The sequence below is a fragment of the Hemicordylus capensis genome, chromosome 5 (genome assembly GCF_027244095.1).
Source record: "Hemicordylus capensis ecotype Gifberg chromosome 5, rHemCap1.1.pri, whole genome shotgun sequence".
In the NCBI taxonomy this organism is placed as follows: Eukaryota; Metazoa; Chordata; class Lepidosauria; order Squamata; family Cordylidae; genus Hemicordylus; species Hemicordylus capensis.
The window spans coordinates 255,546,293-255,564,804 of NC_069661.1; the positions used below are offsets into that span (position 1 = coordinate 255,546,293).

General features: G+C 49.2%; 1 protein-coding gene across 1 annotated transcript in view; it reads left to right on the forward strand.

The window, feature by feature from the left end:
* Positions 1 to 18,512, forward strand: part of COPG2 (COPI coat complex subunit gamma 2) — a 46,818-nt gene that overhangs the window by 26,417 nt on the left and 1,889 nt on the right. Inside the window, exons 10-23 of the mRNA XM_053252923.1 lie at positions 378 to 511; positions 3,028 to 3,095; positions 3,807 to 3,995; positions 5,864 to 5,959; positions 8,004 to 8,247; positions 9,388 to 9,463; positions 10,224 to 10,327; positions 12,781 to 12,906; positions 14,117 to 14,176; positions 14,303 to 14,442; positions 15,096 to 15,267; positions 16,222 to 16,319; positions 17,782 to 17,920; positions 18,297 to 18,395. Coding sequence (XP_053108898.1) covers positions 378 to 511; positions 3,028 to 3,095; positions 3,807 to 3,995; positions 5,864 to 5,959; positions 8,004 to 8,247; positions 9,388 to 9,463; positions 10,224 to 10,327; positions 12,781 to 12,906; positions 14,117 to 14,176; positions 14,303 to 14,442; positions 15,096 to 15,267; positions 16,222 to 16,319; positions 17,782 to 17,920; positions 18,297 to 18,395 — 1,745 coding nt within the window. The remainder of the gene's footprint in view (positions 1 to 377; positions 512 to 3,027; positions 3,096 to 3,806; positions 3,996 to 5,863; positions 5,960 to 8,003; positions 8,248 to 9,387; positions 9,464 to 10,223; positions 10,328 to 12,780; positions 12,907 to 14,116; positions 14,177 to 14,302; positions 14,443 to 15,095; positions 15,268 to 16,221; positions 16,320 to 17,781; positions 17,921 to 18,296; positions 18,396 to 18,512) is intronic.

Genomic DNA, 18,512 nt, shown 5'->3' on the forward strand with positions numbered 1-18,512 from the left:
TATATACATATGTTCAGTCAATCCATCATCATTTCTTAGTACAAAGGTTCTCAAACCTGGGCCCCTTGATGTTATTGGATGACGACTCCCTTCAGCCATTGAGGCTGGGAATGGTGGGCCAGCAACATCTGGAGACCCAAGGTTGGGAACCCCCTCGTCTAGCACCCTTCGGGCTTTTCCTTTCTGGCTGGGGGGCCAAGCGGCAGGGTGTCCCCTGGAGGCAGCTGTGCTGAAGCTGAGTGCTGAGCCCAGGAGGCAGCTGTGCTGAAGCTGAGTGCTGAGCCCAGGGGCCCCGTGTGTGAGCTCTTGCAGTTGAGCTGGGATTGGAACGGCCACTTTTGGCACATCTGTGAAGGCCGTTTCTCTCTTGCTGGCAGGCATGACAACCCCCTGTTTGATTTCATTGAGAGCTGCCTGCGGAACAAACACGAGATGGTGATTTACGAGGCTGCCTCTGCTATTATCCATCTCCCAAACTGCACAGCCAGGGAGTTGGCACCAGCTGTCTCAGGTGAGCTCTGCAGAGAGCATTTCCATGTCAGTGTGGCCGCTGAGGGGCCCGGCTACTAACTCTCATGCAGAACCAAACTCCAGGTCTTCCCATTTCTTACGGTATTGTCAGTGTGAACCCAAAGTGATTTCTATAGCTGTGTGAAGCTGCCTTTTACCAAGTGACGCCATTGGCTGCAGCGCTCCAAGACTGCCTTTCCCTGCCTTACCCCCTGAGCTCACTGTAACTGGGAATGCCGGGGACTGAATCTGGGGCCTTCTGTATACCAGCATGTGCTCCACCTTGGCTCCCCGGTGGTGGTGGTGGTGGTGTTAGAATGTTTGATTACTAATATTCCCCAGTAGCCACATTTTAGCTAGGGGGTTATTGGGTCCTGACCAGCTGCTTGCCCGTTGCCCAGAAAATGAAGCACACACTTCAGGAATCAAGTTGAAATTTTATTTGAGTTCCATTAGAAATAGGCTAGAAGAGCTAATCTCAAAAAGTCTAAACATATTAAAGAATTCAGTAGGCATTTCTGAATCAGTCTGCAAATCAATCTCGGCAATACAAAGGATAGAATCCCAAACTAGTAGTGTGCACGGACCGGTTCGGAGGCCATTCTACTGGCCTCCGAACTGGTCCGGACAAGGGGTGGTTTTGGTTCGGGAGGGTTAGGGTGGGGGGTTCCATTAAGGGCAGGGGGGCTTTACTCACCCCTCCCGCGCTTTGCAAGTTTGGTGCCATAATTCATTTTAAAAATGCGCCGCAGAATCACCCTCCACTCCTATGGCTCCGGACCGGGGCTCCTTCCTGTCTTCAAAATCGGGCGGCAGGATACTTCCCTGCCGCCCCCGAAGCCCCCTCAAGCCATTTTAGCCCTTTAAATCTCGCCCCGGACCGAGTCCTAGGGCGGGCGGCGGGGAGATGTCCGTCCGTCCGCCCGCCCCCTTCCCTGACTTCTGCGAAGTGCAGGGAGCCTTCTGCGTGCGCGTGCGCAGAAGACTCAAGTGCAGGGAGCCTTCTGCGCACGCGCGCAGAAGGCTCCCTGCACTTCGCAGAAGGCAGGGAAGGGGGCGGGCGGACGGATGGACATCTCCCTGCCGCCCGCCCGAGCGCCATAGGACTCGGTCCGGGGCGAGATTTAAAGGGCTAAAATGGCTTGAGGGGGCTTCGGGGGCGGCAGGGAAGTATCCTGCCGCCCGATTTTGAAGACAGGAAGGAGCCCCGGTCCGGAGCCATAGGAGTGGAGGGCGATTCTGCGGCGCATTTTTAAAATGAATTATGGCACCAAACTTGCAAAGCGCGGGAGGGGTGAGTAAAGCCCCCCCCCGCCCTTAATGGAACCCCCCACCCCAGTGCCGAACCGCAGGTCCGCAGTCCGGTGCACACCCCTACCCCAAACAGAAGACCTGATGAAAATTAAAAGAAAAATCACAAAGAGAGCTTAAAGTTCCAAAAGGAGAGGGTAAATCCCCAAAGGGAAAGAGGAAAAATCCCCCCCAAGGGGAGAAAATTCCCCAAAGGAAACCCATGACTTAAACTTCTATAATCCTTTGTTTCAGGGGAAGGTCAAAGCCTCCCAAGGGGAAGGTTTTGGGGTGCTTGTTAGGTTTTGATCGCCCAATTCTAATTAGAAGATACTACCCTTCTTAATCAGAAAGACATCATTTTAGAATATGGTTAGAAATTGTTTCCTTGTTTGCAAAAGTTATGAATTACTGACTGTTGCACCTTGCAAAATTATATCTGGATTAAGTGACCTCAGTAGTCAGTTGACTAGGACCGAATGGTCAGCTCTCAGCCATTCATGTTCCTGTGGTTTTTCTTGTTAGAAAATCAGCTATCTATGGTATCCAATTTGCATCAACAACAAAAACAATTTGTTGTTGAGATGGATCCCTGTCCCCAAAGGGCTCACAATCTAAAAAGAAGCAGAAGATAGACATCTCCAGGAACAGTCACTGGAGGTACTGTGCTGGGAGTGGATAGGTCCAGTTACTACTCCCCTTGCTAAATAAAGAGGATCACCACATTAAAAAGGTGCTTCTTTGCCTAGTTAGCAGGGGCCTGTATCCATCTAAATTTGCCTATCTGACCCATAGCTTGTCTAATTTCTCTTTATATAAAGCTTTGCCAAGTGCTTTTCAAAAGACTTTGTCAGCAACAGTCAATATGAAAGGTTTAAACTTTAAACAAAAGTCTTCATATATGGATTCTTGATTTAAAAGCACAGAAACCCCCTTATGTGGTGATATGATGTGATAAAGTGATTACATAATGAGATAACATAACCCTGTGTTATATATGGGGGGGGGTGTATCAATAAATGACTAATGCAAGCCCCGTTCTCCTCCTCCGGTTGGGCCACAACTCCTGCCCTCCCCAATCCCAGTTGCCTTTGGCCATCATGGCTGGGAGTCATCTGGGGCCCCAAGGTCAGGAGCCCTGCTGTACCCCACTGACCTCTGGCCCCTCCCCCGTTGCTCCCATCCACACATCCCCAGTGCACTCATGGGGGCCTTTCTGTGTTTCAGTGCTTCAGCTCTTCTGCAGCTCTCCCAAGCCTGTTCTGAGATATGCTGCAGTCAGGACCCTGAATAAGGTGAGCGTCTCTGAGGTGCATTGCGCATCCCGGGGCCCAGTTCCAAAACAGTGGGCTTGTCCGCAACAACAGCAGATCCTCTGATCCTTCTCACTCTTCCATGGTCATTGCTTCAACACTTGTGCCCACTGTTCCTGCTAAGGCGTGCGCCTGTGCACGCCCTCACAAGTTTTTGGATGTCCACTCAGTGAATTTTAGATCCTGCTCAGATTGAATCAGGAAGGCCCCACTCTGAATGCAGGTGCACACACACTGCCTGGATACTGCCGCCCAGAACAAAACTTATTCCGCACACAGATGAGAAAAATTAGAGAGAAAACTGCTTGTGCTTGTTTCTTGCAGGGGCTGCTTATGCCCCAGCCCTGGTTGCTGAGTTTCCTTATAGTAGCATTATCGCCAGGGCCGTCCTTAGGAGGCTGTGGGCGAGCAGCACTCCCTCTCGGCCACACTCCTCCGCCACTCCTCACCCCCACCCCCACTGGATACGCAGCAGGGCACTCCCCATCAGCTGCGCGCGCACATGCACGCACACACTCCTCATCTGTCAGTCAATGCTCCTTTCCGCCCTCTCTGCTCAGGGAAGTGAAATGAAAGGAGTGCTTCTGTAGAGGAAAATTCCCTAGTCGGTGTAGGGTGAATTTAGCACATAGCGCTAAGGAGTCTGATCGCCTTGGTGGAGTCCTTCCATTCAGGACACTGCTCCGTTTTCAGGTGGCAATGAAGCACCCGTCTGCAGTCACCGCCTGCAATTTGGACTTGGAGAACCTGATCACGGACTCCAACCGCAGCATTGCCACCCTGGCCATCACCACTCTCCTGAAGACGGGCAGCGAGAGCAGCGTGGACAGACTCATGAAGCAGATCTCTTCCTTCGTGTCTGAGATATCAGATGAGTTCAAGGTGAGCCTTGCCCTGGGCCGTTTCCTGTTGCTTCCTGGTCGGTAGGTGTCCCTCAGCAGATGGGCACAGTCCATGGGGTGGCCGTTGGTCTCCCAGGATAGGGTTGGGAAGCAGTTCTGGGCCCAAGAGAGAGGGAGGCAGTCTTCATGCTTCTTCAACCAAAGAAGCCTTCGAGCTCAGGAGCCGGCCGAAATTTGGCTCCAAAAATGGAGGAAGGGTTTGGAGCCAGAGTACCAACCAGAATCAAGGTGGTAAGTGATCTGCAAGGATCCTGGCCAGAATGCAGAATCCTTGAAAGGTGGGCTGGAGCTTTTCTAGTGGCGTTATGGCATCGGCCACAAGCAAAGCCAGGACCTGTGTCTGACTTAGTCCAAAATGTGGAGTGCAAAAACAGCAAAGGAGATGGCCAGGTAGATGTGGGTCACTAGGAGAGGACCAAGGGAGAATCTGAACTGCAAACAGCAGGTCACTAGCTAAGTGTCAGGGGCGGGAGGTTTTGCTGGATTCCAGGCCTGAGCACTAACACAGGAGGGCTTGCTTCCCAGTATGGCTGAATGGGACCGGCTGTTGTGCCTAGACCAGCAGGTGGCAGCACCAGGTAGAGTCTGTGCCAGGAATTACATTTTAATCCCTCAACTTCGGCCTCCTGCAGATGCTGGCCTACAACTCCCATAATCCCTGGCTAGGATTATGGGAGTTGTAGTCCAAAAACAGCTGGGATGGGGGCTAAATTGAGCAGGCCTGGATTAAAATGTAAAGAAGCTGTCTGTAGATAAGTGAAGGAAAAAAGGATCTGTGCTGGAGTTCTTTCTTAGGAGGCCGACAGATTGGGCAAGCTTTGGCAGTTGTTTAGAAAACATCTAGCATTTCTAGGCATTAGCAAACATTTTGGCAAATGACACAGGCTTGCCCACAGGCTAACATCTAGGAATAAAGACAAGGCAAGTTAGGGAGAGAGGGAAAGGAAAGTCGGAGGAGGGCGATCCGTTGGGATAAGCCAGGGTGGACAGATATATTTCAGGGAGGGATTTGGATGTCGGATGGAAGGGCAACCCCGTGAAAAGGAGGTGCCGGGGAAAGGGATGCAGCAGGGAGAGAGGGTAGTCGGGCTGAAGAAACAGTAGCCATAGACCAGGGCTGCTCAACATCCAGCCTCCGGGCATGTTTTGGCATGTGTGACCTTCGTTTGTAGCCACTTCCGTTGAGGTGGGCTGGATGGAAGCTACTGTTCAGCCTGTCCTCCTTCCTGCCGCCCAGGAGCCCCCACTCCTCTCCAGATCCAGGGGGCCCGTCAGTGGTGGGAGCGAGGAAAGCCCCAACGCTTCCTCCTTGGCGCTCGTTGGGATCTGGCTGGATGTAGGGCGGTTCAGTGAGAGGCCGTGGATGGGGGAGAGCCCTGCAGGGTGGGGTGGGGGGCAAACACAGGTCCACCCTCCTCTAGCTATTTAATCTGAATTAAATTTTAGTTTTTTAATTAATAATAGTGATTAGAATGAACGGTAACTTTTTAATGTTGGAATTGACCTTGGCCCCTGCACACCAGTCAGCCCCTGGAGCATTTGAATTGGGCACCTCTGCTGTAGAGTGAGGGGTCCACAGAAGAGCCTAGAGAGAGAAAGACGGAGATCGTGGAGCCAGTCTGGAAGCGATTGGAAATAAGGACAAGAAGCTGGAAGGGGAGAGCCACTGAATGCTGCGTAAGCGCCTGCTTGCACTCTGTGGTGCCAAGCTGGGACGGGACTTGTTGCTTGCCGGGAGCTTGCCCTCCTTGGCCAGTGGCTTCTCTCTCACGCTGGCCTGGCGATGACTCCCTTGTGGCACTTTCCAGGCCCTCTGCCCTCAAGGCTTGTGCTGCTGTTCCCTTGCAGGTGGTGGTAGTCCAGGCCATAAGCGCCCTGTGCCAGAAGTACCCGCGGAAGCACAGCGTGATGATGACCTTCCTCTCCAACATGCTCAGGGATGATGTAGGTTTCTGTGTGTGTCTGTCTGTTTTGCAGGGGCCACTAACTTGGCAGCCATAAAAGGCCATGTTGGAAGTAGGGAATTGGAGCTCATCCTCCTAGTTTGCTGATAGGTATTTCATTGATGGATTGATTGCCTTTTTATGCTGCCCTATCCAAAGGCTCCGGGCAGTAGTGAATGTGACTGGCACACAATTTCATGCAAGCTACATGAGAGGGTGCGTTGTGATTGGATTACTTCTTGCAACAGCTGCCTACAATTGCAGAAACTCTTCGTCTGCTCTTGGCTAACGAAATGGGCCTTGAGGTTATATAACTGTGCACAGGGTGAGGCATGCCAGTTCCTCCTAAGGCCTAGTGCAACTTGCTTCTGACTCCATGAAGTTGCCACTGTGAAATTACACAGATATAATCAGTTTTTTATCCATTAATTCTGCATAGTGAGCACTTCTTCTCTTGGACAGGCCTCTGCACGGCAGAGGACTTAAATTAAGTGGTCACACGGTCTCCACATTCAAGCCAGCATTTAAAAAATCCTTAACACATCATGCAATAAAGTTCTAGTTTTCCAGCTCAATATCTGTCGTGTGAGAATCAAGTAATCTGGATGCTCTTTCACTTCAGCCAGAATGAAGAAGGCCAGTCCTTGTCTTTCCCCCCACCCTTCATTGTTGTTGGCAAGCAGAAATCCTAGTATTTTCCAGATTTGACCAGAGCTCATGGCTCTCAAGTAGCTGGGGAAGAAATGTATAGTCCACTATATTGCATTTGTTTTTCTGCTGCCAAAGCCAAACAAACCAACCTATCCCTGTTTGTTAGTGCTCAGTTTTCTGTTGGGTTGACCAGAAATTAGGAGATGGGGCTTTGTTCAGCCTCTGCTTTGCATGCAGAAGGTCCCAGGTTCAATCCTGGGCAACTCCAGGTAGGGTTGGGAAAGATCCCTGCCTGCAACCTTGGAGAAGCTGCTGCCAGTCAGAGTAGGCAATGCTGAGCTGCTGCTATTATTATTATTATTATTATTATTTTACATTTATATCCCGCTCTTCCTCCAAGGAGCCCAGAGCGGTGTACTACATACTTAAGTTTCTCTTTCACAACAACCCTGTGAAGTAGGCTAGGCTGAGAGAGCAGTGACTGGCCCAGAGTCACCCAGCTAGTATCATGGCTGAATGGGGATTTGAACTCAGGTCTCCCCGGTCCTAATCCAGCACTCTAACCACTATACCATGCTGGCTCTTGATAGATAGACCAAAGGTCTGACTCTGTAGAAGGCAGGTTCCTAAATACCAGAATCAAAAAGGGATTAAAGCTGGGGGCAAACTAAAAACCAATGGAGTTAATTATGAGGGAGATCCTGCCGTGAGATAGGAAGGGAGATCTTCCATAAATGAGGGAGATCCTCTGTTATACCTGGCAGGTAATATAATAAAAGCAGGTATTACCTGCTCCACAGATGCAGCACTTTATTACTTCACACGGCATACTGTATTCTTATGTCTGTCCAGAGCTGGGGAGGGCATTTGTTGCAATCTTAGCCAAGTCAAAAGGACCTATCTGCTGAGTGAAGACATCTCTTGGTCCACTTTAGCAGCCTCTGGATTCAAATGAGAAGAGTGCACCTGGCCATATCAACACAGCTCCATCAAACTGACACTTCTCTTCTAGTTGCATGGTATTGTCAGTCAAGCTACGTGGTCCTCTTTGTCAGTGATTATTAGAATCTCCCACCTCTGTTGCCAGATTTGGCTTTTTTTTTTTTTTTTTAGCCAAATTTTGGGTTACGGCCCATTTGACTCATGAGTATACCCCTGAAGTTCTGGCCTCCCTGTCTCCCACCCCCATTAACGGAAGACAGAGTTGTTAGACTTGCTGCCATAGAAGTACTTCAGGAGCCATTTTTTCTCACCCTTGCAGGTGGGGCAGTGCTAGGAAGGGAGTCTTAAGAGGTGTGTTCCTCGGTGGGTTCTCTGCACTTGCAAGCAGGAACGAGGCACCTGGGCTAGGCCTGTGTGCTGAGCCTTCTCTGGCTTGTGTGCCTTTCCCCCAGGGAGGCTTTGAATACAAGCGCGCCATCGTGGACTGCATCATCAGCATCATTGAGGAGAACCCCGAGAGCAAGGAGCCGGGCCTGGCTCACCTCTGTGAGTTCATCGAAGACTGCGAGCACACGGTGCTGGCCACCAAGATCCTTCACCTGCTGGGCAAGGAAGGGCCCAGGACCCCTTCCCCTTCCAAGTACATCCGCTTCATCTTCAACAGAGTGGTGCTGGAAAACGAAGCTGTGAGGGCTGGTGAGTTGGGACAGCTCAGCCCTGCTGATGCTTTGCTTGGTGGCCATCAGTCACGTGGATTCCTTTAGGCCATGTGTTCTCAAGCAGTCCAGTAGCATCCAAGGACCACTGCAACTGTGGGAGGAGGAGAGCAGGTCTGGTGGTAGCAAGCATGACTTGTCCCCTTAGCTAAGCAGGGCCCACCCTGATTGTATATGGATGGGAGACGATGTGTGAGCACTGTCAGATGTTCCCCTTAGGGGATGGAGCTGCTCTGGGAAGGAACATAGGAAGCTGCCATATACGGAGTCAGACCATTGGTCTATCTAGCTCAGTATTGTCTACATGGACTGGCAGTGGCTTCTCCAAGTTTGCAGGCAGGCATCTCTCTCAGCCCTATCTTGGAGATGATGCTAGGGAGGGAACTTGGAACCTTCTGCTCTAGAGCATCTAGGTTCCAAGTTTTCTCCCTGGCATCTCCAGATAGGGCTGGGAGAGACTCCTGCCTTCAACCTTAGAGAAGCTGCTGTCCATCTGTGTAGACAATACTGAGCTAGATGGACCTATGGTCTAACTCAGTATATGGCAGCTTTAAGTCCCCCAAACTCCCATCATGGCTGGGGATGATGGGAGTTGTAGTCTGAGAAATAGAGATGTGCAGGTCGGGGGGGCGGCATCTCCCCCCCCCCCCCGAAATAAATGGACAAAACCTGTGTGTTCCCATTCTTCTGAAATCCCTCAGTTAGGGGAGATGTGGAAAGATGGTATTTGGGGGAGAGAGGAAATGTTGGGGAGAATGTCTACGATCCCTTCTCCCTGGGGTGCTACCAACTGATGCACAGGGTGTTTTTCTTTCATGGGGAAGTTCTCCAGCATGCAGTCTCTCACCTGCAGTCTCTAGTGGTACAGTCCAGGGAAAGCTGTTCCGTGTGATTCTGGAACAGAATAAAAAGCTTTGGGAGAAGGTTTTTCTTCCTATTGATCTGAGAAGATTTTGAAAGGAATCTGCTGGGTAGTTTTAGCTTGGAAGAACAACATAGGAAGCTGCCTTATACTGAGTCAGACCATTGGTTCATCTAGTTCAGGATTGTCTACACAGGCTTCTGAAATGCACTTATTTTGCCTTGGCTACACACACTCTCTTCTTCTTCTTTTCTGCAGCGGCAGTCAGCGCACTGGCCAAATTTGGGGCCCAGAACGAGAACCTGCTTCCTAGTGTCCTGGTGCTCTTGCAAAGGTGATTTTGACAGGAGGCAAAACATTCCAGAACAGACCCCTGTCTGACTCTGGAGGGCTGGAATGTCTAGAAACCTCTGAAATGGCACTAAATCAGGGTAGGAGGCAAGCATGTCAGTTCAGCATAGGATGGGCACTGGGCCACCCCTGATTTTTGAAAAGCAAACCGCGGCAGCCATGAAGATAAGCATGGCAAGTGTTTTTTGTCTTAATCCTGCCAGCTGCATTTTAGCAAGCGGAGCTATTTTTTAAAAAATCAGCAAGGAAGGAGAGGAGCATCTTTTAGTCAGAGAGGTCCAGGGTGTGGGCTGGGGATATGAAGGAGGTATTGTTGGTTTGGCCAGGTAGCCCCACCCCTCCTACCACACTCACTGAGCCCTACCCTCTCCCATCCTTGGCCATGTCCCTTTTTAAAAAAAGAGATAAAGCAACCTTTCCCTTCCCGCACTAAGCAGCTGCAGCCTGAAGAATGACACACTTAAACCTCAGGAGCAGAGTTTCCTTCCAGGCAGGGGGTGGGGCTTGACCTCTGACCCGCCCCTTTTTAAAAAGAAATTGGGAACTACCACAACCACTTTTGACACCGTTCTGAGAGTTCAGAAATCCTGCTTAGACACTTCCACAGTGTCTTGTTGATGGCAGAACTCTGGAACCATCATCGGCCCTCTGCTGCTCCTGCGTCCCTGACCCTAGCTACTCCTTTCCACTTTCTTTTGAGGTTCTTTTCTGGCTGACGGTTGCTTTCCCCTTTGGCCATGCAGGTGCATGATGGACACTGACGATGAGGTCCGTGACCGAGCAACCTTCTACCTGAACGTCCTGCAGCAAAGGCAGCTGGCTCTGAATGCTGCATACATCTTTAATGGTTGGTGCTGGCTGGGGAGGCTCTTTCAGCAGGTCTGTGTTTTTTCCCTAAAGCCTCTGTTGTGAGCAGGAAAGACTACTGGGGATGGAAGACCTCTGGAAGATTTCTGGGAGCTATGCCACCCCTCTGGGGCTGCTCCTTACAATGGCTAAAGCTTTGATGTTGGCTTTACCGGTCAGTCCCTAACTACCAGCAGATATGCTAGCTCTCTTGCTTGTCCCCTCTATGCAGCGTTTGTAGATTTCAAATTTGCCTTCGACCTCCTTGTATCGAGGGAAAAGCTATGGCACAACTGAAAGCTTCCTCAATTGACCGCCGTCTCCTTCTTCTCATATATGGTTTGTATCAGAATACCAGTCTTAAAGTTAGGTGTACTGCAGCAGGCCATTTTCCCAAGGCAATTTCAACATACAGAGGTGTTAAAACGTGCTGTCTAGTCAGTTTCAACTCCTGGCGCCCACAGAGCCATGTGGTTGTTTGGCAGAATACAGGAGGGGCTTACCATTGCCTCCTCCCATGCAGTATGAGATGATGCCTTTCAGCATCTTCCTATATCTCTCTGCTGCCCGATATAGGAGCTTCCCATAGTCTGGGAAACATACCAGCAGGGATTTGAACCAGCAACGTCTTGTTCCCTAGGCAACTTACTTCCCTACTGCTCCATTAGATGACTCAGACAGAGGTGTTAAACAAGGCTGTATTTTAGCACTGCTTTTGTTTAATTTTTATATAAATTCTATTGTTGCTTTTTAAACAAATTCTAATTTTCATTCCCCCAAATTGGCCTCTAAACCAGTTCCGCCATTACTTTATGCTGACGATGCTGTAATACTATCCCAAACACCAATTGGCCTGAGAAATGCCTTAATTCTCTTGCTCTTTATTGCAAGGAGCATGTCTTTCAGGTTAACTATGCCAAAACTAAAATCAGGAGGTTGGCAAAGCACCCAAGGAACACTGACTTGGTCTATCAACGGATGCAGGATTGAGCAAGTCAGTTGTTGTAATTATTTGGGTATAGTTTTTCAATATTCTGGCAGTCAAAAGGCCCACTCTGAGTATGTGTTACAAAACGCACATAAGTCTACATCAGCCATTTTGGCTTTCTTCTACTCTAAAGGGGTCTGTTTCATTCCTGCTGCAATAAGGCTGCTCAAATCCAAAGTCCTGGCTCAACTGTTATACGGTGCCCAACTTGGCCCATATTCCAATTTTGCAGTATTAGAAGTGGTACAATCCAGATTCCTTAGGAAGTTATTTCAAACAGCCCTTTGTGTCCCTATTGCTGTTTTTTGCCTGGAGGCGGGTCTTCCCAAGGTAGAATCCAAGATCTGGCTTTATATTTTTAAATGGGAACACTTATTTGAGCAGAAGCTGCTTACTTAATGGCCTATTGCCACAAGTACTAACAGTGATGGGCTATGACGAGGCCAAGCTGGTGGTTACCCAAAGCATCTTAGATGCAGAGCAGCAGACAGACCAGAGTTTCATCCCAAGGGGAGTAGTGCTGGGAAATCAAACTTTAAACATATACCCTGCCAGATATTGTAACCAGATTAGTGTCCAAGTATCGCAGGGTATTTACCCAAGCACGGCTTAATGTTCTGTGCACTGCAGTGCTTGAGGGCAGATTTAACCAAGTCTTCTTTGCAGAGCGCTTTTGTCCCTGCAGTTCAGGAGCTATAGAATCAACAGTGCATGCTCCATTATATTTTAATTTTTATAGGGCCATCCGTCATATGCATATTGCTCCATATTTATTAAATTTTCCGGGCTGCTCTGATGATTTCTACGTATGCAATCTTTTATCAGATCATGATGACAAGATCTCTTATGCAGTTGCAAGGTTCTGCCTAATTGCTAGCAGAATTCGTAAGACCATGTTATGTTTGTGCACTACTAAGTATCACTATCGATTGAGGTCAGCTGTTATACATCGAGTTGGTTTTTGTGAGTGTCGGTGGTTGTTTTTCCTTGCTTCCCCATAAATGATGCTGGTGTCCCCACTCCCACCCCCACCCTGTCTGATGCTGAAACATTTCTAGGAACCTTTAGGGATTCTATGTATTCTTTTTACTTTTGCTCTTCTGTATTTGCTGGTCAGTGACCAAAACGGAAAATCACTTACTTACTCTTGCTTGTCTAAAACAGGATTCTCTGTCTTGGATCCACAGAAGATGCTGGTCTACAACTCTCATTATTCAGGGCTGTGCCGGGGATGATGGAAGTTGTAGTCGAACTTTTGGGGAACCAATGTTGGTCTAAAAGACAGTTTTGCAGCACTCCTCCCTAGGGACCTCCTGTTTGTCTCCAGATGTTTCAGGGACCATATTCCATGTTCTGCAGCGTGGTCACCAACATGCACTTCTGCGTCTTACTGAACAGCAAGTAATTTCTGCCTCTGAGCCCACATGATTCTCAGCCTTACATGTTAACTCCTCTGTATTTTGCAGGCCTGACAGTCTCCATTCCTGGGATGGAAAAGGCCCTGCACCAGTACACACTAGAGCCTTCAGAAAAGCCTTTCGACATGAGGTCTGTGCCATTGGCTACTGCCCCCACCTTTGAGCAAAAAGCAGGTAATAGTCAGGATTTATTTGAGTAAAGATTACCATCGGGCTTAGCAACTTCTCTGCTCCAAACAGGAAACAGAAACACATTGGGCAGCAGCTGAGTCGTGGAGCATCTGCCGTGCATGCAGATGGTTCCGTGTTCAGTCCTTGGCATCCCAGGCAGAGCTGAGGAAGACCTCTAGCTATAAAACCCTGGAGCAGTTGCCAGTCACAATAGAGTGGTCTTCTCTGTTGGGGAGGAGCTACATGGACCAAAGGGCACAAAGCAGCTTCATATGGCCAGATGTGCTGTGTGGACCATCCCATCTCTTGGCCAAATGCCCATGATGAGGCCACTCAGAAGTGGCATCCTTGGTAGAAGCGCTGAGCATTCCACAGAAGCAATGCAAGTTGGGTTTTTTGGTCATGGTTAGCAGCACAGTTGCAGGTAACACCATTTTGATGTGCTGTTTTACTTGGCTGGCTGTCAGATGGGAGATGCAATAATCCACAAGGTGTCTGGATCGCTTAGGCTAGTAGTCAGTGGCACGGGTGGGTTAGCGTCCTGTCTGTCATTTGCGATGACCTTTGGTCTCCTGCCTCTCCAGTGCCAGCTGCAGGTTTTTAGAAACCTTCAGACAACATGTCCTCCATGGACTTCTTTAAGACACACACACACACCCCCACGATATCAAAGCTGAGTGAGCATTCAGGGTGATTGTTGCTGTTTCTCTCGGCCTCAGCTCCCTGAAGTCACCCGTAGTTGTGGTGGGGGAGGTGATTAGTTGGTCAGCAGCAGTGCACCCCTCCCTCATCCTGTGGCTGACCCTGCCCACTGCTAATGTCAGCCCCAACGCCTTAATTATCTGAAACCACAGCACCTCTGTGTCTTCAACAGCTCTTCTTGTGAGAGCCATCTGATATTGTGAAGCTTGATAGATACCATGGCCTAAACCAAGGGTAGGAAGCCTTGGCTCTCCAGCTGCTTCTGGACTTTAACTCCCATCATCCTCAGCCACAACTTATTGTGACTGGGGATGATGGGTAGTGTAGTCCAGCAGCACCTGGAGAGCCAAGGTTGCCTACCCCTGGCCTAAACTCTCTTTCCAATTGGTTTTTTTTTTTTACTGCCTGGCAGCCGAGACATCAGAAAGAAGTCTGAGATCTTCTCTTTGTACACGGCTGTCCTGAAGATGGTGATTGGTGACTGAATGGCTGTTTGTGTTTCTCACTTCAGAGATCACCCTGGTGGCCAAGCATGAGAAAATGGCCCCTTCACGGCAGGACATATTCCAAGGTAACACACCCTCATGAATGCACCCTTGACTAATGGCCAACGGTGGAACGTTCTGTCCTGGAGGTGGTGGGGAGATGCATGCCGCCATTGAGAAGGTTGACTCTGGGTCCGTTCCTTCCTGTTTAGAACAACTGGCTGCCATTCCGGAGTTCAAGAACCTGGGCCCTCTCTTCAAGTCCTCTGAGCCAGTTCAGCTCACGGAGGCAGAGACGGAGTATTTTGTTCGCTGCATCAAGCACGTGTTCGCCAGTCACATTGTCTTCCAGGTAAAATGAGCACATGTAAGGTCCGGGGACATGGGAGGAACCCTCTGGTTTTCTTAGTTATGCCACACACACACACACACACACACACACACACACACACACACACACAGAGAGAGAACTTGGGCCTGGAGGTGCCTGCATTCAAATCCTTGCTCAGCTACAAAGCTCTCATGGGGTGGCCACTATCTCTCAGGTGGTTGTGAGGATAAAAATGGGAGTTATTTGGGAGACTCTAAAAGCAGTAGGCAGACTGGCTCAGATAATTAAACAGAGCTGCAGTCACGTGACTTGTACCCCATGTGGTGGTGGTACCAAGACAGCCAGAGAGCTGCTGTATTGACCAGTCTGTTCCCAGGGACCTTGTTCTCCACACCTCCCTGCTTAATGGGGGATTCCCTGGCTAGAATAGGAGGGCCCTCCTACCTGTGTGGGGCTGGCCACCCTGTTTCCACTGGGTTTGAGTAGCCCAGGTGGTGCTTTTACTTAGGACTAGAGTTTGGTTGGCTAACTAGGTGGTGTGGTTTTATGTCTCTGGTGGTGGTTTTAAATGTTACAGTCTGCCTTGCATGAGCCCTAAGGAAACAGCTCGATAGAAATCCAAACAAACCAGTCAACCCACATCCGTTGAGTGTCTGTGTTCCACTCTCTTCCAGTTTGACTGTACCAACACCCTCAACGACCAGCTCCTGGAAAGGGTGACGGTCCAGATGGAGCCTTCAGAGCCATATGACGTGCTTCGCTGCATCCCAGCCCCCAGCCTCCCCTACAACCAGCCAGGCATGTGCTACACACTGGTTGGGCTGCCCCTAGATGACCCCACTGCAGGTATCGATGGAAAGAGACTCTCCTCGTGCTCTGTAGCTGTTCAGGTGCACAATTGGCGCAGGCCCTGTGAGAGACTGGGGAGCCATGTGGGGCTGGCCTCCGTCTCAGTTTTGCAGGCCATCTTCTCTTCCTTTCTCTCTCCTCCATTTCAGCTTCCTGCCCACAAGCAATTTTTAAAAAAAAATGAAACGAAGGGGAGGAATTGCTTTTACTCCAACTTGAACATATGAAGCTGTCTTAGCCTGGGTCAGACCATTGGCCCTTCTAGCCAGGATTGCCTGCACTTGCTGACCGTGGCTCTCCAGGGTTTCAGACAGAGAGGGGCCTTTCTCAGTCCCATGGAGGTGGCTTGTTGGTTTATCCTTAAATTTTTATACTGCCTTTCATTCAAACAATCCCAGTCTACATATCATTGCCACACTTCTGAAAGGTGCCCACTATGTGGGAAGTAGTTTGCCACTTTGTTCTCTGCCGTTGTGTCTGTGAGCCACTCTGCAGCCCCACTTCAAGCCGTAGCAGTAGTCTTGGTAGAAGACTAATAAGTGTTTGTAGTAGTGGTGGTGGCTTCAGGTCGCTTCTGTGTGGTGTGTGTGTGTGATGCTTCTCCTGAACCACAGCTGGTTTCTCCCCGCATGGTTTCCACATGGCTGGCCTCATCCTCACATCTGTCTCTTGCTTGGCAAGAATGCTTTTCAGTGCACACAAGCAAGTCTGGGTTGGAGGGCGCCAGGCTTTTGTTGGCAAGGTGCTTGTTGCAGTCCACACTCGAGAGCTGCTGCTAGGGGTGTGGTTTTTTCACAGCCAGATTCCTACACTGAGTCTGCAGTGTGGTTGCTGGCATAAAGCTACTTGGGGAGAGGAATTGTTTTGCACATCAAAATCTGTTTGCACGTGTCAGCATGTGGTGTTTCTCCCTCCTAAGAAATTGTCCTTTGTTCCTTGTTGCCACCCCAGTTGCCTGCACCTTTAGCTGCACAATGAAGTTCGCTGTCCGAGACTGTGACCCCAACACCAGAGTGCCAGACGACGATGGTTATGATGATGAATATGTGGTAAGAGCTCGGTGTAGCTGCTCTGCATGCAACCTGGAGTTTGGCGTAGTGAACAAGCAGGGTTTCATCTCCATGCTGTGGACCTGTGTCACAACCTGCTTTTACAACATCAAACTCTTCAACATAAACATCATGTAGGCTACCCACTGTTTATAAGGTGTCTGAATATTTGGGGAAATCTTGAGAAATGTCTTAAATGTGGAATTAAAATTAGGCTATTTCATAGGGACATAGGCAGCTGTCATATACTGAGTCAGACCATTGGTCTATCTAGCTCAGTATTGTCTTCACAGACTGGCAGCGGCTTCTCCAAGGTTGCAGGTGGGAATCTCTCTCGGCCCTATATTGGAGATGCTGCCAGGGAGGGAACTTAGAACCTAGATGCTCTTCCCAGAGCCTCTCCATCTTTTAAGGGGAGTATCTTCTAGTGCTCACACTCCTAGTCTCCCATTCATATGCAACCAGGGAGGACCCTGCTTAGCTAAGGGGACAAGTCATGCTTGCTACCACCAGACCAGCTCTCCTTTTCACAAGTAGCTTCACAACCCTGATCGGGCTACTTCCATAGAAGCCTGAGAGCTGAAGACAAACCTTCCTCCTTCCATTCCCTCTTTAATGGTTCAGTGAACACCTTCCATATGAGCCTCTGTACAGTTTAAGATCAGCCACTCTGGCCACGTTTCAAGTTCCAGCGTACTTGTACGGAAGCAAAATTAGCCTCCACAGCAAGAAGGACCTTTTCAGAGGTAGGCCTGGAGCTTTAGGTCCTGTGAACCTTCTGACCCTGACTCTCTCACACTATTCTGAACACAAGCAAAGACTATCCTTCCCATTCTGTCTTTGGAAGTTAGCCCCCACTTGTTATGTTTTGCTTATGTTTTGTTTTTATACTGATGGGGGTGGTGGGGTTTAGTTTTTGTTTCTTCTGTAATTCTGTTACAAAAATATTTTGTTCTCTGTTTTCCTTGTACACTGCTTTGGTAGCACCGAAGTGCTGAAAAGTGTTGTATAAATTCTGTAAATAATATCAAGCATCTTGGCTGGAAATGCACCTGCAGTTTATATTTTCTATTTTTAATAAGTCATTTTTGATAGTTTGAGTTTTACTCATGCTTATAGTCGGTGAGCAGGTCTGGAGGCAAACATGATTGGGCAGGAAATGCTGTGCCTTCAGGAACTCTCCCAACTCAAGCAGCCATCCTGTGGCTTCCCCTTGGAAGTAGGTCTCCTGTTGGTGGCTGGAGAGTTCTGTCCTTGGTCAGTAGATTAGCTGGCACTTCCTCTGGGCCAGGGTTGGCCCCAGGGCTGCCAGTTCCTGACCACATGACTGTTGCCGTATACATTACAAGTGGGCATAGTATGTGGTCCTTGCATCAGGGCCTCCTTCCCTTGCCCTCTTCCTGCCCGTGTGTGAGGCGTGCTTGTGCAGCCACTGGAGCGCTAACTTCCCTCTCTCTGCCAGCTGGAAGATCTGGAAGTAACTCTCTCCGACCACATCCAGAAGGTGCTGAAGCCCAACTTTGCAGCTGCCTGGGAGGAACTAGGAGATGACTATGAGAAAGAGGAGACGTTTGCTCTCAGCTCCATTAAAACCCTGGATGGTGAGATTACAGCTATTCTTTTAACTTGTGTCCTCCCTGAAACGCTACCCCAGAACCAAATTTGCTTGTTAAACTAATTTAGATTATTATCAGGCTTGAGTGTCATCAAAAGGCTTTGGAGTTGAACTTTCTAGATTCTGTGCCAATATTGCCTTAGAAACAGGGGAACAAAAGAATGTTCTGTAGCTGAAGTAGGGAAAGGGGAATTGTACAACTTCAGTTGCCTGAAACAAATCTGATGTCTCCAGTTATTAAGCCAATTAGCTACTGTCTCATTAATCCTTTGATAACCCTTCAGAAAATGGCTGCACCTGACTCTTCGCTGAGACTATGAGCACTAACCCCAATTTTCTTTTGGATTCCTGTCTGAATGCAGAAGCTGTCAACAACATTGTGAAGTTCCTGGGCATGCAACCATGCGAGAGATCAGATAAAGTACCAGAGAACAAGAATTCCCACACCCTCTATTTAGCTGGTAAGAATATGTCACAGAGGCAATTTTAATGTTCTAGCTTTCTGAAATTGTGCTGTATTTAAGAGAACTGAAGAATCGTAAGAACAACAACTGGTTCCCATCCCATGCTTTATGCAT